Below are 24,987 nucleotides of genomic sequence, written 5' to 3'. Positions count from 1 at the left end.
GTCTGACCTGAAGAAAAAGGAAATAAGGATAGTGTGATTGTGTTTCACTCCTCTGTCCCTGTCCAAACCGTTGGACCATGACTCAACACTGATTGTCATACTGGGGTTTGCAGGATTCCAGCGTTATCAATCAATTGATAACGCTGGAATTGCTGTGAACTGTTTTGTGTTTGCTAATGCAAACACAAGGAATTGTGTTGTGCTACTGGCCAATGTTAGAATGCTCACAAGCTTACACTCTTTAACATCAGCATGTTAGCTTGCTGGTATTAGCACTGAGCTCAAAGCACAACTATGTCCAAGCAGGCTGCAGCCTCACGGAGCCTCTCGTGTCTTGTTCTGACATAATCTGTCATGATCCGCTTCTATTTCCCCCAAGACTCTAAGAGATTTAAGGACTAAGTTATTTCTGGTCTCACTTCCCACTTCATTATTTCCTGTTTTATTTTTTAGTATTATTCTCGTATTGCTGCTGTTAGTCTTTGTGTTTTTCTGCCCTTGTGATTGTTTGCACCTGTTCTTTGTTAGCCTCGCTTGTTTTCACTCCCCTCACCAGTCTTTCTCTACTTATAGCTGTTCAAATCCTTTGGTCCACATCAGTTTGTCTTAGTTCTTGGGAGGTTTCTTACTTTGTGTTTTGTGCCTGTGTTTTTTGAACCTGTACCTGGAATAATACCTTTGCCTGCCTGCTAGTAAGGTTGTTGTTTTTTTTTTAGATAAAAATCTCTGAAGATTTATGTCAGTCTGTGTTTAAGTCCTTTCCCTGTTCTTGGCTGCCAAAGCCAGTACACAGTACAAACTGACTGAAATATAGACCCAGAAGAAGCCTTTTCTTGGACTGTTGCAAATCTCATTGCCTCTCACCCACACCAACGAACTCCACGCTTGAAAAAAATATCTGCTCAAAAGCAGGATTTCTAAGAGAAACTGTGGATGAGTCATTTCGTTCCCCACCTGAATGTCATTGGTGAAAAGCTCAACCATCAACTGAAACTGCAAACCAGCTCAGTTGACTCCCCTGCATCTTAACATGCACCCCAGCCGGCTTCTCAGTCTGTTCACAACCAGCCTACATTCCATTCATTGATCGGACTCAGGTTTTTGAGTCTGCAGCCCACCTGTCCTGATCTGGTTACAGCCCCAAACCTGTTTCTAGAAACCTACCTGGCCCTGGGAGTTCATCAAAGTGTCCATCAGCACCCCAGACTTAGAAAAGTGTGTGTAAACATCTTGCCAGGTTGTTCTAGAGCCCGTCCTGTTCTCGCTGGGCTACAGCAACCTCCAGACCTACTTCGCTCTTTTGTTCAGCTGGTCCTCAGCGTGCTGGCCACCAACTCAAGCATCGCCTCTGTGGTTCCAAGCACTCTGACTGCCCTCTTGAGCACCACCTCCCTGGTTCTCAGCACTCAGGACACCCCCCAGAGGTTTCCTGCTCGTTTCTGCCCTGCCCTCAGGACATCCGCCCAAGGTCTTTAGCTTCTCTTGTGCCCTGCCCCCCTGGCCTTCCGCCTGGGGCAGTCCTTCTCAAATAGTGGGGCGCGGTGCGATGCCAGGGGGGGCGCGTGTGACCCCGGGGAACATGTTTCTTTTTGCTGTGGCAGTGGCGCTCTCATTGTCAGAGTGTGCGCAGGGAGTATTAGCTCTATGTGTAGGGTTTTGTTGTTGAGCATGCGTACACACAGCAGAGCGGTAGAAATGAAGTGCAGTGAACAAACCCTCAAGAGACACCATGGAAAAAATGTTAACAGGGATGAAAAGAAAGGCGGAGAGAGACGGAGATAATGAGACAAACGAAAGTCTCCCGAAAGCTAAGACGAGGAAATATGACGAAGCATATGTAGCGCTTGGCTTCACTGTGACTACGGTGGGAGACAGTGTGTTTACTGTGTCTAAAAATGTTGGCAGCGGACAGCATGAAGCCAAATAAATTAAGGCGTCACTTAAAGACATTACACCCTAATCACGCTGATAAGCCGATCTATATTTCTTTCTTTTTTCTTTTTGTTGTTTTCTTTAATGTTAATAACGATACAACGTTATGCAGAGGTGTACTTATAACAATTTTATAGACAAATGATACTATTTATAGTCGCGGCGGAGAATGGGGGGGCACGAAATGTTTTCTTCTTCCTGGGGGGGGGGTAACAGAAAATAACTGAGAAGCACTGGCCTGAGGTCTCTGGCTCTGCTCATTTCCAGCCCCCAGGCTGTCCGCCTGAGGTCCCAGACTTCCAGGACATTTACCCCTGTAGCTTCAAGTTCTATTGCACACTCCGCACTTGAGACATTATTAATATTGTGTGTTACATAGTGTTTTAAGAGGTGAGGGAATTATTTGATAACTGTTTCAACTGTAAGTGCAAAATGTGCGAAGAGCTAATTAACATTAACTCCAAAATTAAACCTTTATTGCATTTGCATTTGGTCTGTACTATTGTTCACATTTTCAACTAATGCTAGCAGCTGGCTCATTTATTAACCAAACACCTGGCAGCTGGCAGGTCACGACTGGTAATCAGAAAATTATCAGGAACTTATATACTTATAAATATCGCTGTTTAAAGCTCTGAATGTGGTCCTCCAGGATTCAGGGCTGAGAAGGAGCTCGTCCCACCAGTCTGTGAAGCTAACGTTAGCTTCAGCTGCAACAGTGCAGAGCTGTATAATATATAATGTATAATATAATATCTGATGCTGCTCATGTGGGGATTCTTGAATCCTTAATGTTGAATCCCTGAATCGTTGGGTCTCTCTCTAATTAAAGAGTTTGGCCTAGACCTGCTCTTTATGGAAAGAGTCTTGAGATAACGCTGTTGTGAATTGGCGCTATATAAATAAAGATTGATTGATTGATTGATTGACTGTATAAGAAGGGATCATCACAGTTTTAACTGCTATTAAGGTAAGTTACCAGCTTTTTTCAGCATTATGAGCAGACAACTATGCATCTTTTAACAATAATCTGCAGGGTTATCATACCAATTTGTCTGACATACCAATATGTGGTTCTGGAGTGTGATGGCCCCTGCTTAATCTGTTTGTGTGCTGTATAAATTACTGTGTTTTCCCTTGTTTTTTTGTGGTGCCACAATAAATTGCAGCATTCACCCAGACCTGGAGCACCTGGGCCAAGTGCTGAGCAGGAGAAAAGCTTCTCATGTCGCTCGTCCTCCTCTCCTGCCAGCACCAGCACCTTTTTGTTCTGTTTAGTTTTGGCTTTTTCCTATCCACAACACTGCATCCTCCATCCTGAACACCACTGATGCACTGACAAACACACCTCGCTCCTGCCATCATTTTTCACTTCAGTTGCTTTTGTTACAATAAATACTTTTCCCATTTCTGTCATGGCCTGGTCATGACAGGAGGAAATGTCCTTTGATGTGTGTAAGAGATAAGTTAGTGTATTTGTCACAACACAAACATAAGAATCACTGGTGGAATTAAGTGTTGAATCTGTAGTACACTGGAAGTACGGGGGAAAAAAGCACCAGTCAGTGATGTGAGCCAATATTTTGTCCAGTGCCAGTGGAGACATTTGGTTACTCAGCCCAGAACAAGTCGACCAAAGGCTTTCCTCCATCTACAAAGCAGAGAGAACAGCAAGATGCTCCAAGAAAATCCCCATTGCTTCAGGTCTGGCAGATGGGGTGAGATGAAATGGTCAAAAACAGTGTAGTAATAATTTTGATTATTCTGTCCATGCCATTTTCATATCACTATTAATTACTGTGAGCTCTGTTTTCACCAGTTTATTGTTTCTGCTGTTGTGGGTTTTGCATGAAGCGCTTAGTGATCAGTGTCCTGGAATGTTCCTGTATCTCCTGGTAACTTCTGTTGTGCTTTAACAAGTGGTAATGTTCAATTTGGCTATCAGAAATAATTAATAATTATCAAAGATAATTAATAATTATTAAAATAAATGAACTTTGATTAAAGTCCACCTCGATTGGGGCACCACCTCGAAAAACGAGGAAAAGACAGCCGTTCTAATTGATTTAGTCTCATAAAAATACTAAACTATCAATTTGGAATTATGTTTTATAATTAATTTAATAATTACTACCAAAATTACCACATTGATAGCTAGCTGAAGGATTTTTGGAGTTCTTGACAGTGTAGAGGTTGGCAGTGTCCACAATTGTACAACATTAACGGAGACAGCAAGTATTAAAACATTTATTAAAACAGAGCAAAATTCAGGGACATCATTTGTTATGCATTAAGGACTTGTACTTTGGTTGTAAGTACGGCTGAAGCAGAGTAGGTGTTAAAGACATCTGCTGTTGCAGAAACAAAATCAATCAAACAATCTAACTAAATCTCTATGACTAAACTAAAATAATATGAGTGTAAGAGTGTGTGTGTGTGTGTGTGTGTGTGTGTGATAAGGCTGAGGAATGTGAGATGGGTCCCACAAAGGTGGGGGAGAGAGACCAAATGGTGATGGCCAGACCCCCTGGGGTGTGGGTCAGAGGCAGACAAAGGAAAGCTAAGTGCTGTTAGCTTAGCTTTGTCCCTCAGTGGCCTGTTATAGACTGTGTGTGTGAGAGAGATGAAGGTGCAGGTTAAGACAGGATGGTTAGTTTGTAGGCTAACATCAACTAAACTTAATGGATGCACAGTAATCTGCAACACATCACAATAATCAAACTCAAGGAACATTAAAGCAAGTCAATACATTAACAAGGGTAAACCATGTATGCAGTAATGCTATGCTAATTATGCCCAGTTAGAGTTTGTTACCAGTCCTTAAAAGGGGAGACGAAGTGTCCTTGAGGGTGCTGCTTTCTCAGCTTGTTGCTGGAGGAAAGGTGTGGTTCGTGTCCGTGCTGTGGTTGCAGGCTGGAGGAATCCGGTCGCTCCTTTGCTCCTGTTAGTTAGCAGCTCTGTGCTAACTTGCTGGTGTGCTCCTGTTGTTGGTTCTGGTTATCAGCTGGCAGACTCTGGGTCGTGCCTGCTGGCGCTGATCTGCTTACTTCAGGCAGGACCTTGTGTCGCTACCATGAAGGAGGTGGCTGCTCTGGACAGACCACACTGAGGCAGAGCTTAGCTGAGTTGAGCTGGTCTCTCCTCTTCAGGAAAGATCAGGAGAGCTGGTCTCTCCTCTGCAGGAGGAGAGGGAGCAGGAAAGACCTGGTCTCTCCACTTCAGGAGAGACGATGAGAAAGAGCTGGTCTCTCCACTTCAGGAGAGACGATGAGAAAGAGAGAGTTCAGTGGGGGTGAACTGGTTTTGTGGGCCTGCGGTCGTAAAATCATGTGTCCCCTCCGGCCAATGGTGACTGTGGAGCTGGGCGCGGGGGTGATTTCACACCTATCTGTGAAACTGGGGGGCATTGGGGAAAGGAGCCCAATAGTTTTACAGACAAAGAAACATGCGGTCTTCACTGTATAGTGAAGCCCAACACTTCTTACTTCATACTCTAAACCCTGTGCTCCTCAACAATTTGCTCTGGGAAGGTACAAATGTAAAACTTTCTCCAAAAATGCTAAATGGCTTTAATCGGCAAAAGAGATCCACAAAGAGACATTAATATGAAAATTAGTTTTGGGTGTTAACATTTCACCTGGCTACTGTAAAACGTTTATAGCTTGGTTGTTTTAGCATTGGTTTATGTATCAGCTGTTGCAAAATGTAGCAAAGTGCAATGGAACACACGTACTAAAATGACATAAGCATTTTCAGAATCCTCTACTAAACTTCAGTTGCCTTACATATGACGTAAGTTAACATTGTGAAATAGTCACAGTTTAGTTTAGCCAAAACTACTTGGTTGGATTCAGGAAAATATCATGGATTGTGTTAAAAATAAGTGAATCATTGCACATGCATAATTTAATTTACCTCTTATGTCACTTGAAATAAGATTGTAAATTAAGTTGACTGTTGATTTCACACAGGACATGAGAATACTGTTTCAGCCATCATTTCTCTGTGACCACCTCCTTAAGTGGCCTTCGTCATTCTTTATACTTGTATAAGGTTATATAGGTCACCTGACCTGCTTTGGTCCCTTCATAATTACTAAAGCCACTAGTTAATTCGTAGGGCCAGATTAACCATAGTGCCTGCAGATATAACTGCAATCCACACACAAGTTCGGTCTGTATGTCATTTTACTGTCAGTACACCGTCATCTCTCATCTGTGCTCTCTTTGGCTCTGTGACATATCTTGCACATCCACTGCACAGAGGATTGTTGGTCAGAACAGCCAAAAAGTATGTTGGATTCCATACTGCTAAATGCAACTGGATGTAGTAGGACAGGGGTGCCCACATTTTACGGCTTGCGAGCTACTTGTGAAATGACCAGGTCAAAATGATCTACCTACATTAAAAATGCTTAACATACATTTATTTATATATACTGAGTATACTTTATATATACAATATATGTTGGTGTACACTGCATAACTGCATCTAATGTAACCCTTGGTATTACACAACATAGGTGACAAACAGTGATGTAACCATCAATATTGCCTATCACTATCCCTTCTTTAGTAGATATAGATTGGAAGGCTAACTAGGTCACTTCGCTCGCTGGAGTTTTGCAGTAGCTAGTGCATTTGACCACGCATGTCCCTGCCCGTGACCTGTAGCAGAGAGGAGAATCTCAACAAGCTTCAAAACATTATGAGGGAATATAAATTTGAGTGCATACACAGCATCTGTAGTGCGTCCAAAGTGTGGACTGCAACAAACTGGCAGTGGAAACTTCATCAAAAAGCACTGTAAATTGTAGTAAGTTGACTTTAGGTAAAAAAAAGATTAAAGAAAATTGATTGCCTCAAAAGTAAAGTAGATCAGTTTAAGCACCATAGCACCAAGACCAGTGTAAATAAATAAGTGTGTGTGATCTAACACTAGACTTGTCGATTAAAAGTTGGTAACGGTAAAGTACCAGTGAAATTGTTTCAGAAAACGAACAAACTAAAAAAAGCAAACATAGGGAGAGATGCCGCTCCACTGCCTTCCTGCGCACAGAAGAGGTAGATACCCTGGTGCTTTGTTGTTGGACTTCTGTGCTAGCTGTGGATTGGCCATAACAATCACCATTTTCAAGCATAGGGTGATTCATAAATGTACATGGTACCAGAACACCTTAAGCCAAAGATCTATGATCAACTTTGTTGTCATATCATCGGATCTGTAGCCATATGTCTTGGACACTTGCATGAAGAGGGGAGCAGAGCTGCCAACTGATCAACCAAATGTGTAGTGAGGGTGAAATGGGAACATCTGGTGGATGTGTCCAGGAGGTCTTTCACATCTAGAAGAATTTCTGATGCATCCCAGGGGATGTTGAGGACATGGAATCGTAATGGGCTGTCTTCAAAGCCTCCATTGCAGAGGCAGCTGCAACTGCTAGGAGCTATGTCCAGAGGGTCATTGGTACGAGGCAACCAAAGAACCCGCTGGTGGATGCCGGTGGTGAGGGAGGCCAGGCTCCTTTTTCAGGCCTGGCTGACCCGGGCTCTCCTGAAGTAGCAGACCAGTATCGGAAAGCCAGAATGTTTGCAGCTTCAGTGGTTGCTTAAAGCAAAAAACGACCTCCATACTGATCGTGACCTCAGGGAAGTTCTGGCAAACCCATCGGCTGCTCAGAAAGGGAAAGCAGAGCTTTGCTCAGGCTGTGTTCTGCAGGGGAGGAGAACACTTTAAGGAACTTCTGAACCCGGCCAACATGTTCTCTGTGGAGGAGGCAAAGTCTGAAGACTCGGGGGGGCGGCATCACCCATATCCCTGGCTCTGCGGTAGCAAGGCGCCAGGGGTGGATGGGATTCGCCCTGACATTCTGAAGACATTGCACACTGGGCTGTCTTGGTTGACATGCCTCTTCAGTGTCACGTGGAGGTCGGGAACAGCTCCAGTGGAATGGCAGACCAGAGTAGTGGTCTTCATTTTCAAAAAAGGGGACTGGAGGGTGTGCTCCAGTTATGGGTTATCACACTGCTCAGCCTCCCTGGGAAAGTTTACTCCAGGGGTGCTGGAAATGACCTGCTGGAAAGGACCACGGGGCCTCACCTGGGAATGCCTAGCGATTCCCCAGGAGGAGATGGAAAGCATTGCTTGAGAGAAGGATGTCTCGTGCGCCCTGCTTGAGCTGTTGCCACTGTGACCTGACCCCTGATAAGTGGAAGAAAATGGATGGATGGATGGATGGATGGTACTAAAAGCCACAGAAGGGTTAGGATACAATTGAACTTATAGTCGTAAACAAATAGCCTCAATGTATGCAGGAAAGCCTCACCAGGAAGTTTTCTTCACTTGGTTTAAATTAGTAATACGCAGAGATTAGATTAAAGGCACTAGATTATAAGTAAAGTGATCAATCACTTTTTACAGTGAGAAAAGATTTGTGCACTCTAGGTAAGTGTACAAATACTGACTGCTATCTTTGTCATGTAATTTTGATCACCAGTGCTCTGGCATGAATCACCACATTAATAATCTTCTAACACTGAAACAGGAAAAAGTGTTTGTGTGTGTACAATATGTGTGTGTGTGTTTACAGTGTTTGTGTGAGTGTATGTACAGTATGTTTGTGTATGTACAGTGTGTGTGTGTGTGTGTGTGCGTGCGTGCGTGCGTGTGTTTACAGTATTTGTGTGAGTGTGTGTACAGTATGTTTGTGCATGTATAGTGTGTGTGTGTGTGTGTGTGTGTGTGTGTGTATGTGTAGTATGTGTGCATGCCCATGTAAGTAGGTGCACAGTATGTATGGGGGTGAATTACTGTGTTTGTGCATACACAAATGTGTGTTGGTGGGATGGTAGGAAAGAAACAGGGGGCACACATGGCCTGAACAGTCGGGGATGAGACTCAGACATGGCAGATAAAAATAAAACAGGAAAGAGAGAGAGAGAGAGAGTGCAGAGATGGGCACAAATATATCAAAAAGTATCTTGCTAGAAATTACAAATACTTCCTCATCAAATGTGTCCAAATAAAATGCTAAATATTGATATAAGAAAATGTATACATTTAAAATACAAGTAAGTTGAAAAATATGTTATTAGGGTTAGTTGAATTTGTAATCTGGAAGATTTTCAGTTAAATATAAATGTCTGTTAATTCACTATCTATCACCAAATAAGTTAACACAGTGGTGACTGAGCCTATGGCCCTCTGATTAAAGTTCTTCCATCTCAGTATTATTTGGTATTATGAACTGAGTGCCGAGTCAACGTTCCCAGGAAAAGTCACAAGCATCGGTGCTTCTGCCTACCCACTCTGACATCACTCTGTCAGTGATGATGCTGTTTGGATCTACGTGAGAATGAGGTCCAAAAGCACACCTGCAATAACCCCTTATCGCCATAAATGCCGCCAAAGAGAACGAAATGGAGATCCTACAGATTGCTACTTTAAGTTATTTAATTCAGTTATAAAGTGTCAGGTTGCAGTATAACAGTCAATGAAAGGCTACGTGTTGAAGAGAAAGATAAAAAAGAGTTGGTCCAGACTGCTAGTTACCAGCTACAAGCCAGGCTTAAGCCCTTCTAAAATGAACTACCCACAAGGCCAGTTTGGCATGCCCCGTTTTCAACTGGACATTGTGACTTTAAATTCTTGTTTGCAACATTACAACATTCATGTAATAATGTTGGATTATTTCAACACATTGCCCCAATAAGTCGTTAAAGACTCTCCAGCTGGTCCAGAACATGTTTTTCATGTGGGGATTCTTGAAGTTTGAATTTTGAATTCTTGAATCAGTTGGATCTCACTCTTAATTAAAGAGTTTGGTCTAGACTAAATGGTAAATGGTCTGTATTTGTATAGTTCCTTTCTAGTCCCTTCCACTACTCAAAGTGCTTTTACATCACATCCTCATTCACCCATTCACACATCATTCATAGAGGAGGAATCTAAGCTGGAGGAGACTGTTCTTTCACACACATTCACACACTGAAGCTCCTTCAGGAGCAAGTTGAGGTTCAGTGTTGTGACCATGTCAAACACTTTGACATGCTGACTCACAGGAGCCGGGGATCAATCCATGGTGCAGAGTCTAATTCATTGAGACTTGACTCTAACACAGCAAATATAGATAGATAGATAGATAGATAGATAGATAGATAGATAGATAGATAGATAGATAGATAGATAGATAGATTTAGTCTTCAGCCAATCACAGAGCCGACCTTCTTCATGAGTTTGTTCAGTCTGTTGGTGTCGCTCTGATGCTGCTCCCCCAACAGATCACAGCACAGTACAGGGCGCTGGCTACAACAGACTGGTAGATCTCCAGCATCTTGCTGCACACATTGAAGGATCTGAGCTTCCTCAGGAAGTAGAGGCGACTCATCCCCTTCTTGTACACAGCGTCAGTGTTGGTCCTCCAGTTCAGTCCATTGTCAATGTGGACGCCCAGGTACTTGTACTCCTCCACGGTGGCAATGTTCTCTCCCAGGATGTTCAGGGGCTGTGTAGCTGTCTTCTTCTTCCTGAAGTCGATCACCATCTCCCTGGTCTTGGCCACATTAAGATGCAGGTGATTCCGACCAGACCACTCTACAAAATCACCAACCAGAGCCCTGTACTCCTCCTGTCCACCTCTTATACACCCTACAACTGCCGAGTCATCAGAAAACTTCTGTAAGTGACATGACTCGGAGTTGTATTTAAAATCTGAGGTGTACAAGGTGAACAGAACAGGAGACAGCACAGTTCCCTGTGGAGCTCCTATACCAGGGTTAGGGTATAGTCGGTGATTCAGGAGATGGTGGGAGCGTCCACACTCATCACCTGCAGCTTCTCCCTCAGCAGGAAGGGCTGGATGGTGTTGAATGCACTGGAGAAATCAAAGAATGTGATTCTCACAGTGCACCCAACACCATCCAGATGTGAGAGAGCTCTCTGCAGGAGGTAGACGATAGCATCATCCACACCAAGATAAGGCTGGTAGGCGAACTGCAGAGGGTCCAGTGATGGTCTCACCTGCGGTCTCAGATGGGCCAGGACCAGCCTCTCCAGCACCTTCATCACATGAGAGGTGAGGGCAACTGGTCGGTAGTCATTTGGGTCCGATGGAGATGATTTCTTGGGCACGAGAACCAGGCAGGAGGTCTTCCAAAGCGTTGGCACTTTCTCCTGGTCCAAGCTCAGGTTGAAGAGGCGACACAGGACTGGAGACAGCTGGCTAGCGCAGGTCCTGAGGATCCTGGGGTTGATGCCGTCTGGGCCCGCAGCCTTACAAAGGTGGAGTCTCTCCAGCTGCCTTGTAACCTGGTCGGTGGTCACAGCAATCCGGGGGAGGGCAATTGTCTGTGAAGGGGGGGTTGGGTCTGTGGGGCTCACTGGGGGGGATTGCAGGGGGGAAGGGGGGGCATCATGGGAAGTGAGGGTGAGGAGAGGGGGGCAGCAGGAGACTGTGAACTAAACCTGTTGAAGAAACAGTTCAGCTCGTTTGCCCTCTCCACGCTGCCAGCTGGTGCTCTGTCCTTCAACTTGAAGCCGGTGATCTCCTTCATACCAGCCCACACCTCCTTGTTCTGCTGGAGCTTGGCCTCCAGCTTCCTCCTGTAGGAGTCCCTGCACTCCCTATAAACAAACACTATTTTGAATGTACCATTATCATCCAAGGAGGCTGAGGAAGACACACTGAGCAAAAGAGAGGGACAGAGAGGGGCCATCGCTAACTGTTAAGCTAAAGTAACTACTAACAGATCTGGATAGCTTGTATGGTATTAATCACTAAAAGAAGGACAGAGCTTTGAGTTTGGCTTGATGTGCATCGCTGTCTTGGTTTCATGGTTGTGGCCATCTTGATTTTTTGACAAGGTAGTCCCACCCTAAAGCACACCCTGGTTTCTCATCATTTTTACTCTAAATGGGACTGTCATTTACTAAATGAACATTATGCTGTATTGGACAAAACTTGAAACTAGTGACTGAGACCATAAGCTCATTAGGAAAGTGATTACTGAGGTAATAAATCAAATGAGATGTAGGCTCATTTTCTCATAGGCCTCCATGTAAATATTTATGAAAATCTGTCATTTCAAAAGAATTATTTCATTAATAGAATTACCTCTATTTTTAACACTTTAACACATCTCTGGTCAGTGTTTTCAAACCTAAAGTGGCAAAATTGCCTGGGGATGCAGTTCCCCTAAATGTCACTTACTGATATAGCCATGTAGTTAATGCTAGTTGTTAATGCACCCAATACCTTGAGTTGTACACCATGGTGCTCGCTATTAACAAAGCATTCGCTAAAGCTAGCTAGCATAGCTCCTACTATGGAAAATGCATGTTTATTTAGAGAGAGGGGCGATTGTACCAATGGTATGATGTGACTGCAGCCTTGGAAAGCTCATTCAGGGAGGCGGCTGAGAGGGTGGTTGGAAAAAGAGTTGCAGTGATGAGAGTTTGTAATGAAGCAGTATTATTCTATTATTTAGTGTTTGGATTCTATTATATTTATGTAACTTTTTGCTTTGGCAACATGTTTAACTAAAACCCCATGCCAATAAGACCCAGAGAATATAAATATGAAATACTGGCAAGAGAGAGAGAGTATGCTGTATATAATGTTTATATAGAATTAACTAATCAATAGTATATGTTCATAACGTTGTATACTGTTTGATGCTACTGAGACAATATTGTTACCAAAAGAGAATGGACCTCTACTGCAACATCACATTGAAATAAACTACATGAGTTTATGGTGAACTAGCTTCGCAGTGTTCATTTGTGTGCGTGTCAATGTGACTGAATATGTGTCAGTGTGTCCGTGCACGCCTAAGATCGTTCTTTGGTGGCGACTTGGTGGTCGGGAAGAGGAATGTCATGAATGGTTGCTTAATATTAGCAGCAGTCATCAGTCACGTTTGGTGCACTGAATGTCATATTTTCATGGAAGTTGAGAGGAAGGTGTGAATCACACAGTTGTTTCAAAGAACAAGCAAGACCTTATACAAGTCTGCGCATCTGAAATTTGAAATTTGAATTTTTTTTTATGTTTTGCACATCACTGCATCACTGTGGTGAGGTGTGGTGGTGTGCTACTTTTATTTCTAACATTCAGCTGCCAACAACAGGTGCGATTTTCTGAACATTTTAAGCAATCAGCTAATCAGCTGAAACAACCCAGTCTTACTGAAGTTCATGAAACATTCACCATATTCTAATCTGTGTCCTTAACAATGTCCCTGACAGCTCAACAATACGACGGACTATCGTTAAGGCCATCAATTTGAATTATTTCCTCCTAAATTCAAAAATGTTGTTTGGAGCTCTCCGCAGTCAGTTGACTTCATTCCATTTCGAATTGCTGTCGGTCGGCCATAAGTTGAATCCAAACAACTCTGTATCTTTTGAGAAAAGGCTTTTCATAGCCTGTGACTGTAAAATGTGAAGTTGCTCACTTAATTTTAGAGGATTTATGAAGATTTTTGAAATTAGTGTGTGTGTGTGTGTGTGTGTGTGTGTGTGTGTGTGCGCACGCACATCAAATTTTGTGGCCATATACACAGGATGAAGATGGGGTTATAAAACTGGATTTAACACTTCCCATCCTGCATTTAATCCCTGCAAAAAGGTGTTGGCCTGGAGAATGACATAGATCAGTATGAAGATTCTATCTGGCTCATGCTGTGTAATTCTAATCTTTGAACCTTGACCTCAGTGCATGTTTAAGGCTTATAATTCAGCATCATAAGGAGTTACACACATGGGGCCAACTGTCATAGAGAGCACTTTTTAAAAACTTGCAACTTGCAATTTGACACAAATGAGCATCACAGTTGTAGTTCTGAGTTCAGGGTTGCAAATAGGGTCAAAAGATATATATACTCAATACATCATATATCTAGTATACCCAAAATAGTAACTACACTACATCAAGATGATCTATGTTAAGAAAAATGAAATGTGTTGGTTTATGATATTTAAGTTTGAGGGTGGTTGGGTTGGGTTGCAAAAAGATCCATCTATAGAACATATTGAATATGTAGTACAGTCTATTACTAATAACACTGCATCTAGATGATCTATGTAAGAAAAAATAAACTTGTTGGCTTATGTCAGATATTTAAGATAGTATTCTAGAAAATCTGGTTTGTGTGTGGCTGTTCTCACAGTTTACAAAGTAGGGTTGTAAAAAGATATATCTATTGAATCTATCAAATATCTAGTACAGCCGAATTAGTAATAAAACTGCATCTAGATGATCTATGGTGTGAAACATTTTATTTCTCACCATATCTAGAACAGCCAAATTAGTAATGGTGTGTATTTATATAGCGCCTCTCTTGTCACTTTGACTACTCAAACCACTTTTCCATCACATCCTCATTCACCCATTCACACCTTGTTCATCCAGGAGGACTCTAAACTGGAAGAGACTGTTCTTTCACACACATTCACACTCTGAAGCTGCTTCAGGAGCAAGTTGGGGTTCAGTGTCTTTCCCTTAGAGGAGCCAGGGGGTCAAACCGCCAACCTTCCAATTGATGGACGAGCCACTCTATCTCTGATATCCCCGCCCCTGTGTAATAACAATCCATGTAGATGATCTTTGATTTCATTCAGTAATGTAAATGATATAATAGTATTGTAGTAATAATGAAAGTTTATTAAATATATTAAATTGGTGACTGTTAATTGCTAGTGGGTGTGAGTGCTTGTCTGCCTCTATGTGGTGGCCCTGTGACCAGTCTGCTGGGATTAGCATCTGTGTGTCTTTATGTTAAACCTGGTGCACTAGTTATTTTCTAACAAGCTAGTTGGCCCATTTCCACCAGAAGTCATCAAATAATTGATTGTCTCGGGTTGCTAATGTGGTGTAAAGGAGATGTAGCACACAGGTGGGAGCAGCCCGGTCCCCTCCGGGATTCACTGGGGATCCAGTCCGGGTCTTCAGGGTGTCCTTCGGCGGGCTGCTCACAGCCTCTCACTGGTCTCCTCTCGGCTCCTGTCCTGATATCACTCCGCTGGCATGGTGGAGAAGCGGACCTGATTATTGTGATGGTGGCAGGCAAGCAGGCGGTCGCCTCAGAGGTACACACTTCCGCCACTGCTTCCCATATCCGCGTTTTGCGCCGTCTGGGCTTCTCGAGTCGCTTCACAACTGGACTACCGAGGGCGCCTGTGCTCTTTCCCCTCAACTTAGCAACATCTTCACCGGGATTTATTTCAGACCAAGTCCATATGAGATGCAAGACCACTGGGAAACTCCAGAGCCCGTTCGGTTCAGGCAGCAAAACTTTTTCTCAAAGGACAAAACGGTGAAACGGCCGGACTGTTGCCGCTGCCGCCGCCGCTGCTCCGCGGGACGGTGTGTGTGTGTATGACCGAGCTAACGTTCACACCTTCGCTGTAACGTTGTTGTTTAGTCCGGCGGAGGGCTGTTAGCAGCGTGGCAGCGGTGATTGCTGGGCTCAGGCCGAGGTCTCCGTCCGGCTGCTGTTTTTGTGTCTTCGGTAGCGGTTTGTTTGGAACCCGGTCAGCCTCCACAGTGTGACTGCTGGGCTTGCAGCCCTTTAAATCTTCACGGTCTCTGTTTGCTACTGTCGGTCAAACCTCCCGTCCGCTGCCCGGCTGCTCGGGACCCTTCACCGGGGAGGACAGAGAGGGAGCGGACGCTAGGTGGTGGAGGTGGAAGAGGCCGGAGGAGGTGGCGGTGGCGGCGGCGGCGGTGGCGGTGAGCTTGACGGGGACAAAAGTTCTTCCAAAATAGCAGCCGCTCGGCCCAGTGATGGGGGACTTCGCCTCCCCCGCTGCCGGACCCAACGGCAGTATCTGCATCAACAACAGCATGAACCCGGCTGCCGGGAGCGTGGTGCCCGCCGGGGCGGTGGGCATACCTAAGCACAGCACGGTGGTGGAGAGGCTGAGGCAGCGGATAGAGGGCTGCCGGAGACACCACGTCAACTGCGAGAACAGGTACCAGCAAGCTCACGCCGAGCAACTGGAGATAGAGCGGAGGGAGACGGTCAGTCTGTACCAGCGGAGTCTGGAGCAGCGGGCCAAGAAGTCGGCCGGCGGCGGCGGCAGCAGCAAGCAGCCGCAGAGCAAGCAGCCAGACCCGGACTCTGCCTCCTCCACGGAACAGAGGAATAACACACTCATAGCGGTAAGGATGAGCTCTCAATCACAGGCTAGACTGGCCCGAGACCCCACCTCACCTACACCAACACAGCACACACCCCACATACGCTCTTTGACCCCCCGTGAAACTACACTGCTACTACTACAACCACAAGCAGCACGACTGCTTGTTCACCACTGTGAGAACTTGTTGAGAACACGTTCACTGAGCGATGGCAACTGCTTTGGAAACACACACTTAACTTTTTCAAACCAGAGTGCCAACTATAGGTTTTGTTGACAGTGAAGCCAGCCCCTAGCAGGAGAAGCAGGCTGGGGGGCTCCACTGCTGCAGGATCTGGAGCTGACAAGCCTGACAGCTGATATTTGATCTTAGAGGAGGGCTGAAAGTTTGGAAGCCACTGCTAATTGTCAAGTTAAGGTTTTCATCTCACAAACTTCTTAACTGATTTCTGGAGGCTGGCTGTTTGCATAAAAACAACTTCTCCTTTCTTGTTCTTTGCGTTTGAGTGAAAATCATTCTGCAAGACGGACAGCGTCACTGTTGCAATAGTGCTTCCTTGCTTTCAGCAGTGGCAGTTTATGCTCCTCCAGCCTGTTCTGTGACCTTTGTAACAGACTCAAAATCAACAGCCAGTGCTGCAAAAACCTAATCACAGCTCCCTCCTCACTAATGTGCATGCCATCAGATTGAAAGTTGACTTCGGATGCCTGCAGCAGTAGTAAGTGGGTTGTGAATGAATGTCCTAAAGTTACTAACAGTATAGGACATATGCTGTTCGTAACTTCAGGAGATTCATTCATAATTAACCATGGAACTTCACACAAAGTAATACAATGATCACATGACATTTTATAAAGAGGCTCCATCTTAACCATAAATGGCATGCCCTTGTAGATATAAAACAGCCATGATTAAGGAAATATAAATGCAGTGAGTCAAACTGAATAGATATAAAGTCACAGTGGATTTTATAGGAATGCAACAGTGATTTCTTGTTGATAGGGGGCAGTGGTAACATATGGAGCGTTGTTGAGTTTCTTACGGCTGTCCTTTGAGGATCTTGATTTATTTTTTTTGTTTTATTGACAAGCAGGTCTGCAGATCTTGAACTTTAAATGATCAGATTTTTTACATTTCAAAAAATATGTTCTGATGTCTGGCTCTCGTTGCATGAATGTTGTGTTCCCCATTCACTCCACATCTCCCGCAGGCAAGCTCTGGTTTCCTTTAGAGAAGACCAAAGGATACATGTCGGGAATGTCAACATTGTTGTGGTCCCTTTTATTGCTGCAATGAGCCCAGTTCTTCCTCTTTTGAAATGCGAAATCAGAACGTCTTTAATTTCTGAGACGGCCTCAGTCATTATTTAAGAGCCACACAAGCCTGACCAGCTACAGTCTGTGAGAGCAGCACTGATTTTAATAGTGGAGGACCTCCTAGTGGTCCTTGTGGACATTAAACCGAACCGCCCATTAGATGGCAAGCAATAAATGCTCAGGGAATGCAGGGATGAGTGCTTAAAGACGCAGGCATCCACTCGGCTCCTCTTCCAGCCACTGATGGTGACACCTCAAATGCATACATTCAGTAATTAAATGACAGAGAGCTCGTTGTTAGCACCCTTTATATGTTAGGGAGAAAACTCTGCCATCCCTCCTCTGTTTGTTTTTCCTTAGAAGAACAGAGCTGCAGCTAGATGGCTGTATGTAGTCACTGCAGAAGCTGCATTCTAAGAAAGTCAAGTATGCTGTTAATGTAACTACACATCGCATGCTCAAATACCAACAGGGCCCAAATCTGTAGGGGTTCTGTTGTAGGCTGAAATAATGTTTTGAGAAGGTGTGTTCCAAGGCAGTGTCACCTACACCTAAAAGTACAGGGGCTAATATACTCCTATCACGATTTAGTTGCATATGAAGACTTGGCAATACGAGTCTAAAATGACACAAATGATTCTTTGGCTGTGAAGTATGTGTGCTGTTGGACTGGTTGGTTTCCAGTGTCAATATGGTAATGAAGAATGTCAGGAATGTCTACAGTGTACAAGATGTAAATATATAAAGTATGTGTAAATCAGTGTGTTTCTAAGAGACAGCAGCAGGGCGGTGTTGGACAAATATCCAATTATGGCAGTTTGTAGTTATAAACTGGAAATAATAGACTTGTAGTTCCATGGTCCACACTGACTTGGTGTGATATTCTTGTCATGTGCAGCCCAGTGCACTGTGCTCTGGTCTAATGCTTCTCAGACACACCCACGCCATAGCAGACCAAGCCTGTGATTATGGAAAGTGTGTTTATAGGCTAACTGTTAATGAGAAAGGAAAGAAGACACTGGATCTGTCTTTCCCACCATTTTGTTGCCACCTTTCAAGCACTATAGTAGATGACTAAAAAGACTGACAGCATTAGCTCGAGGTAAAGGTCCCTGGGACGCGATATTCTCAGTAGAATCAATTATAGCCACAAAGTGAGGTTAGAAACAGTCATGGTTGAATATCTTGCTAATATTCACTTTGACAAGATGGACACAGGCCACCTTTCTGCTTTCTCCCAATATTCATGTATCACATTGCACTAACATTGGGATAGTCGAGGATTCATTTATATAACTGCTGTCTTTATACTGTAAACACTCGGAGTTAGTCGTCCACCAGCGACTGAAGTTTGACAGGTGACGTGGTGGTATATGACGTGGTGTCCAACGAAGGGCCCCACTTACAGGCACATTGTAACAGCTGATAATTATAGTTACCTTGTGGACATTGATGGTGTGTTGTTAGCTCCCTGTCCATTACACACACACACACACACACACACACACACACACACCCAAACCTCACACTTATAAAGTGGTCCTCAACAGTGGCTTCCCCATCAACACAAAACTCACACTCAGTCAGTTTTCTGTCACTGTCAGTGGTTATGAATCTAACATAGTCAAGTCATCAATCGCTTTAACGGACCAAATCTACAGCAGGGCAGACATGCACGTGCTCATGTGTGTTTTAAGTACACTTGGTGTGTAAATGGTAATGCATACACCTGTGCAGTCAGCATGTACAGTGCACATGGTCCCAAAGTGTGAGTAGTAGTGATGTTCATGGATATATGCACAGATGTCCACGCAGACCCTTGCAGGCACGGGCAGATAAGTCGTGCAGGCTTTTGTGGCTTCAGGATGTGGACACAGAGAGCAAAGAAGGTGTTATTTATAGTTGTGCGCTAAGGGTTTACAGTGTAGCTTATGCACATAGCAGGCTAACACCATAGCTGACGTGTTCCTGCTCAAAATGTGACGACATGTCAGGGCCATGACAATTACTAGGATACCATGTGGGGACCACAAGAACTGTGCTTGGTCACTTGCTTGCTGCAAGTTTCATTAATGCAGTCCTTTAAAATACGACCGCGTGGTGTTAAATTCAACATTAGTGCACTCATCACTTTTTTTGCACAGGAGAGTGCAGTGCAACAAACAGACCAACGTGAGTTTCAATCGTGACTCTTATGGTTAGTGGTCCAATCTCAGTCATCAGAACTAAGTAACTCGTTCTGTTAGCTGTCATCAGTGTGTGGTGACCGTGGCATTAGAGGCCATTTGGTGTGCTCATTCTCCCAGAATGGCACATGACAACCCACCGGGAACATGTGTGTGTGTGTGTGTGTAAGGTCACTGTATGTGTTGGTGGAGGGAGAATTAGTGATGGCATTAACGGCGTCAACACAACACGGCCCGTCCTCCGGCTGTGCTCCAGTCACGCCTGCTGAGGTCACTGTTGGTGTAGAGGACTGTGTATTCTTCTTGACTTTTTTCTTGACTGTTAAATGTCAGAACAGAATTCTCAGCCTAGAAATAAAAGTTGGAAGTCCATACACTGACACCAGAATCTGCCGTTTTCTATCGCTGAAAAGAGGTCTGCTGTCAAACATTGTGGCTGTATTCAGCATCTTAACATGATGTGACAATGCCTTGGCTATTTATGTGAGGGAGTAGACAAACAACAGATAGATCTGTTGTTTTCACTGTGTCTTTGGAAGAGGGCAGCGGTCTATGTTGAGATCCCGATGCTGTGAAGATCGATCGCGTGACCTCTCGGTTCGGAGAACACACCTGTCACTAAGGGGCCACAGTTTTGCTTAAAACCACATTCTTGACCTGTACTCTCTGACAAAACACCCAGTCAGATCTGATTACCTAATCACCAACCAGTTTACAGCTGTGAGGCCGAGGTGCTCAGTGAGGGGCTCGTTAGTTCAACTGAAACACAGTAGCTCAGGACAGTCTGTCTTCAGCTCTGCTCGCTGCTTGGCATCCACCTCGCTGAGGAATGTCTCACACACGCTCTCTCTCTCTCTCTCACACACACACTCACACACACTCACACACACTCACACACACACACACACACACACACTCACACACTCACACACACACACACACACACACACACACTGTTGTCCTGCTCAACTCTTGGCAGCAGAGGCCAGAGTGTGGGCGGCTGAGTTTTCATGAATCTGAGGCCTTCCCTCGCTGGTCTCTTCCTCCCTCCTCCCTACCACCCTCTTCTCCCAACCTCTGATCAGCACTTCTCTGGTTTCAGCGTTAGCACAGCGCTAATGTAGTGTAGATGGGTCTTGGTGGCTGTAGCATTGTTAATGTCAGCTGGGACTGTTGCCCAGCTGCTATATTTAAACCACTGAGCTGGCATGAGCTGACACTCACCAGTACATGCATACAAACCAAACACGCAGAGCGTGACGCCGACATGGACCCTTTACGTCACAGGCATGCTGTTTTCGAATCACTACGCGCTAATTTTCACTGTTTTTTCATTGACTCTGACTTCTACAATCCCTCCTTTTATTCTTTCACATACACATAATTCATTTTTTTGGCTCTCTGTTTTCCTTCTTCTCACCATGGTCCCTGAATTTTTCTGATTTAAGGGCGGCTGAGACCACATTCCCTTCCACCCACGCTTGTTCACATGTTCAACAGGAATACACACACACACACATTCGGGACAGACCCTTGAATGAGTGAGGGAGCAGTTTCCCTCTGTTTGGGCTGTTGGAGGAACAACAAACATCTGTCCTGTCTAAAGTTTCAGTTCATTAAAGTGAAAGTAAAGATCTTTGGAATAACCACACTTGTAATAAGTAATAGTTAACGATGATCCTTCGACACACTCACCTGCGAAAAAGTCTGAACTTACATAATCCGTGGTGGTCCAACAGGGTTTGACCCTTGGCAGAGGGTCTTGTTCATGTTCAGTCCTCAAATGTTTGCTCAGCTAGTTTAGTGGGCTCTTTCAGTCTTCTCACCTGACAGCTGCGTTGTATTTTCCTGTTAAACACTTAAGTGCCAGTCTGGAATTATTTCAGGGGTTTTAGAGGCATCCATTGGGTTGTTTCAACTCTGTGCTTCATATTTATACGTTTAGTGAAGCCACCATCTTCCACCCCTGTGCACAGAGCAGTGATGTGAGACAGGATGGATGAAGGAGGAGTGAGGTGACATGACGAAGGGTATTCAGACCTGCTCCGACATAGTTCCCCACTTCAGACAACACACCTGCTGAAATGCTACGGAAATGCCACAGAATCAGTTCCACTATTAGCCATGTTCTACTCCTGTCCACTTTCATTCCATGTCAATATATATTCATATGATCTAAACAGTCATTTGTAAATGAACCGTCATTCCCTGTCAGTCTCGGAAGACAGTAGAGAAAGGTAATATTTGGGCAGCGCATGCAGGTAAACTGAGATAATCCTGTTTTCTGTGATGCATGATGGTGAAACGGCTCTGCTGTCATACTGTTGTGCTCTGTGGCTGATGTCGATATGTTACAGTTTTAAAAATCCACTGATGATATATTTTCTGATTTCAACATGTAACATAAACACACATTATGAAGAATACCCCTTAAATGTAGTTATTAGATGCATGGGACATTTAACAATTGAAAAATAACCTCATTATCAGAACCATATTTGATAGACTGTTTGCCATTTCATATGCCAGTACTGATTTGCAATAAACTAAAATTGGCCTTAATATTGGTTTAGATCTATAAAAGATAGTGTAAGATGTAGTCCAGTAACTAAAGTACAAAGCCATCGACTGCCCTGGAAGGACTCATGAGTTGTTTCTGGACGTTGTGTGCTGCTGCTACCTGCTGTCCTTTCGTTTGGGTTGTGTTCTCTAGCTCCTCTGCATACAATAGGCAGCATAGAATTTAAGAAGCATCTGAATGGCAGTTTAGGTTTTTTATCATTGACAGTAACGTGGTGGGATCTCATCTATGTTGCTCTCACCCCTCATGTACTCTCAAACACACACACACACATACACACACACACACACACACACACACTCAGTGGTAAAATATAGATGAGATTGTCATCAGAGATGCTTTGGTCATGTCATCCACTACGTATGTGTGTTAGTGGGCACTTGTGTGTGTGTGAGCTAATGTGCATGTGTCCACTGCATTCCTCAATAAATAATTGTGAAAAATAGACAGAATATATTGTGCATGTAGACATTTGAGGGTTTGTGTCATGGCAAAGAACTATTGTACAGCCAAACAGGTTGACCACCTTCATCCCTTCACTACCTTTGTCTGTATGACTAGTGGGATGAATGGAGGGTAGTGAAGAGTGTGGAATGTATGTATTAATGGATACACACACTTGTGCTGTTTAATGTATGGATGAGGAGAAAGACAACATGAGTACTTCATTACTTCCCACCACTGGCTATACTGATATATACTATATATGTACTATGCTGTAGTTTAATGGGGAAACCAAACATTTTATTATATTATATATTATATTTAATATTTGTGACACGTGACACATTTTCTGCTAAGGCCAAAGCTCTTTTTGTGGTCCATTTTAACAAAACTTCAGCACTTGTCATTGACATGATTTTTTTGTTTTATCTCCCAGTTTTATACACATGGTAAAAGAGCTCTGAGAAAACATCAGCTGCTCTTAAAGGATTCAGCTTCCTGTTGGTACCAGGCAACAGTCCAGTGACCTTCCTGTTACCGGTTTGTCTGTTTTAAGTCAGGCTCAATCAGGATCCATTCAAAAAAAAAAAAACAACCTCCCCCTGAAAAATAATTTTCTAGTACACAATCATACCCTCCTTCTCACATTATTTCTACATCCACCCATCACGCAGTCAGCGATCCCTGCCTGCCTTTCATTTTTCCTCTTTGTTATCTTCCCTTCCTACTTTCCTTTCGATTATTCACACTGCGCTCTACCCCTCCACCCCCTTTGCCCCTTGTCTCCGGTGATCCCTGGTTCAGTCTCAGCTAGCAGGCTTAGCGCTCTAAAGCTCTCTCAGCACAGGTCGGTGGCAGGAGAAATCCTGCACTAAGAGGGAATTACCTACCACACAGACTTCAGCAACACACATGAACACATATACACAGGCTGTTACTGTAAAGACACCACACACATCTACTCAGTCACAGGTAACAGGTCTGCTTGAGCTTCACCTGATGGTCCTTCAAAAGGTTAACCTGCACATGTTTACCTGTATTCATGCATGTCCTGTAATATCTGCCTCTTCCTCCTTTGTTAAATGACATTTGTTGTTCTTTCTAGGGCTGGCCAGACCCCCCGCACCTTCCTATTGAGCCAGCGTCATGAATTTTTTATGAATGTTTGCGTGTGTGTGTGTGTGGCCCTCAGCTGCATCAATAGCCATTAGTGCAGCAGCCAGGGTAATTGTGCCACAGTGGCTGCAGTGCAGGAGGAAGAAAAAACACATTATCTGATAATACTGCAGAGGGCAATACGGAGGAAAAGATGGAGCGAGGACAGAGTGGGGCACAGCAGGACAGTGTGAGGGAGGATATTAACTGTGTGCTCAGACGGTTAGTGACATGGTTGCTATGCTACTGTCTGATAACTGATTTACACCAGGCGATTTCAGACTGGAAGTATTATGGCACTGCAGCAGTGAGACCCACAGATGTGACAGTGATTGTCTGATGACTCCTAATATTGCCTGAAAGCACACCTGGAGTCAACACATGTGGGTAAAAATGGGGCTCTGAGGTGGATGTTGTCAGTGTCCACTGATTTATTTTGTATCTCACAGGCCTTAATGGATCCGCTGGTGGTGATTGTCAAAGATGATCATTCAATGGTTGTTTTGGAACTATTGTTACTACTTTTGCTGTAAGAATGTTGACCACGGTGGTTTATTCTTGGCACTGGAAGCAGTTAAAAAAGAAAAATCTTAAATACGTATTTCACTGCTGAAAACATGTTTTTTTCATAAAACCGGTGTAGCATAGAAAGGTGAAAGTATTTTTGAATATGGTGCTCCACGACAAGAGAAAACAGAGAAAAGGGGCTGTAGTCTTCCCTTTTGCTCAAAAGGTAGAAATCCTGCACCTCTATCTTCACCAGCTTGTGCTGCTGTGGAGGCCTCTTCCTCCTCTGTACTGTATTCATAGAAGTAGTCCCAAATGTCTGATTCCACCATTAAACTATTAAAGTTATTATCTTACAGTGTGCTGACAGGAAATGAGGAAGTATGATCTGTAGTACAACAGCCCTAGAGCCGTTAATGAGTGGGGAGCTCTGGGTGCAGGCAGCATGGAGGAAAGTTAAACATTGTTTATTTGCATATTCTACCCACAATGTAATGATACAAAGCCAGTTGAAAATTAAATTTTCCCCTTAACTCAAGGTCCACGTACTTCCAACTCCCTCTCCACTCTGTGGAGCTGGATGATGGAGCTGCAGTTAAAAAATCTGGAAAAGTGAACTTTGATTTAAGATTTATTTGTCTGGGTTGCTTTGGGTCACGCTGTTGATACAAGATGCCGCCCTCAAATCACACTCAACCTCAGTTCTTTTTGTAGCCTTCTTGTGTA

The 24,987-nt window shown here is 44.0% G+C and overlaps 1 protein-coding gene across 1 annotated transcript in view; it reads left to right on the top strand.

Moving 5' to 3' along the window:
- The first annotated feature begins 15,014 nt into the window (after positions 1-15,014).
- maml3 (mastermind-like transcriptional coactivator 3) overlaps positions 15,015-24,987 on the top strand; it is a 95,803-nt gene continuing 85,830 nt past the window's right edge. Inside the window, exon 1 of the mRNA XM_070827631.1 lies at positions 15,015-16,093. Within this exon, the coding sequence (XP_070683732.1) occupies positions 15,716-16,093 (378 nt within the window). The 5' untranslated portion in view covers positions 15,015-15,715. The remainder of the gene's footprint in view (positions 16,094-24,987) is intronic.

Source organism: Pempheris klunzingeri, chromosome 3 (assembly GCF_042242105.1).
Source record: "Pempheris klunzingeri isolate RE-2024b chromosome 3, fPemKlu1.hap1, whole genome shotgun sequence".
NCBI classification, from domain to species: Eukaryota; Metazoa; Chordata; class Actinopteri; order Acropomatiformes; family Pempheridae; genus Pempheris; species Pempheris klunzingeri.
The sequence above is the reverse complement of the archived record's forward strand: the minus strand, read 5'-3'. Positions and strand labels throughout refer to the sequence as shown.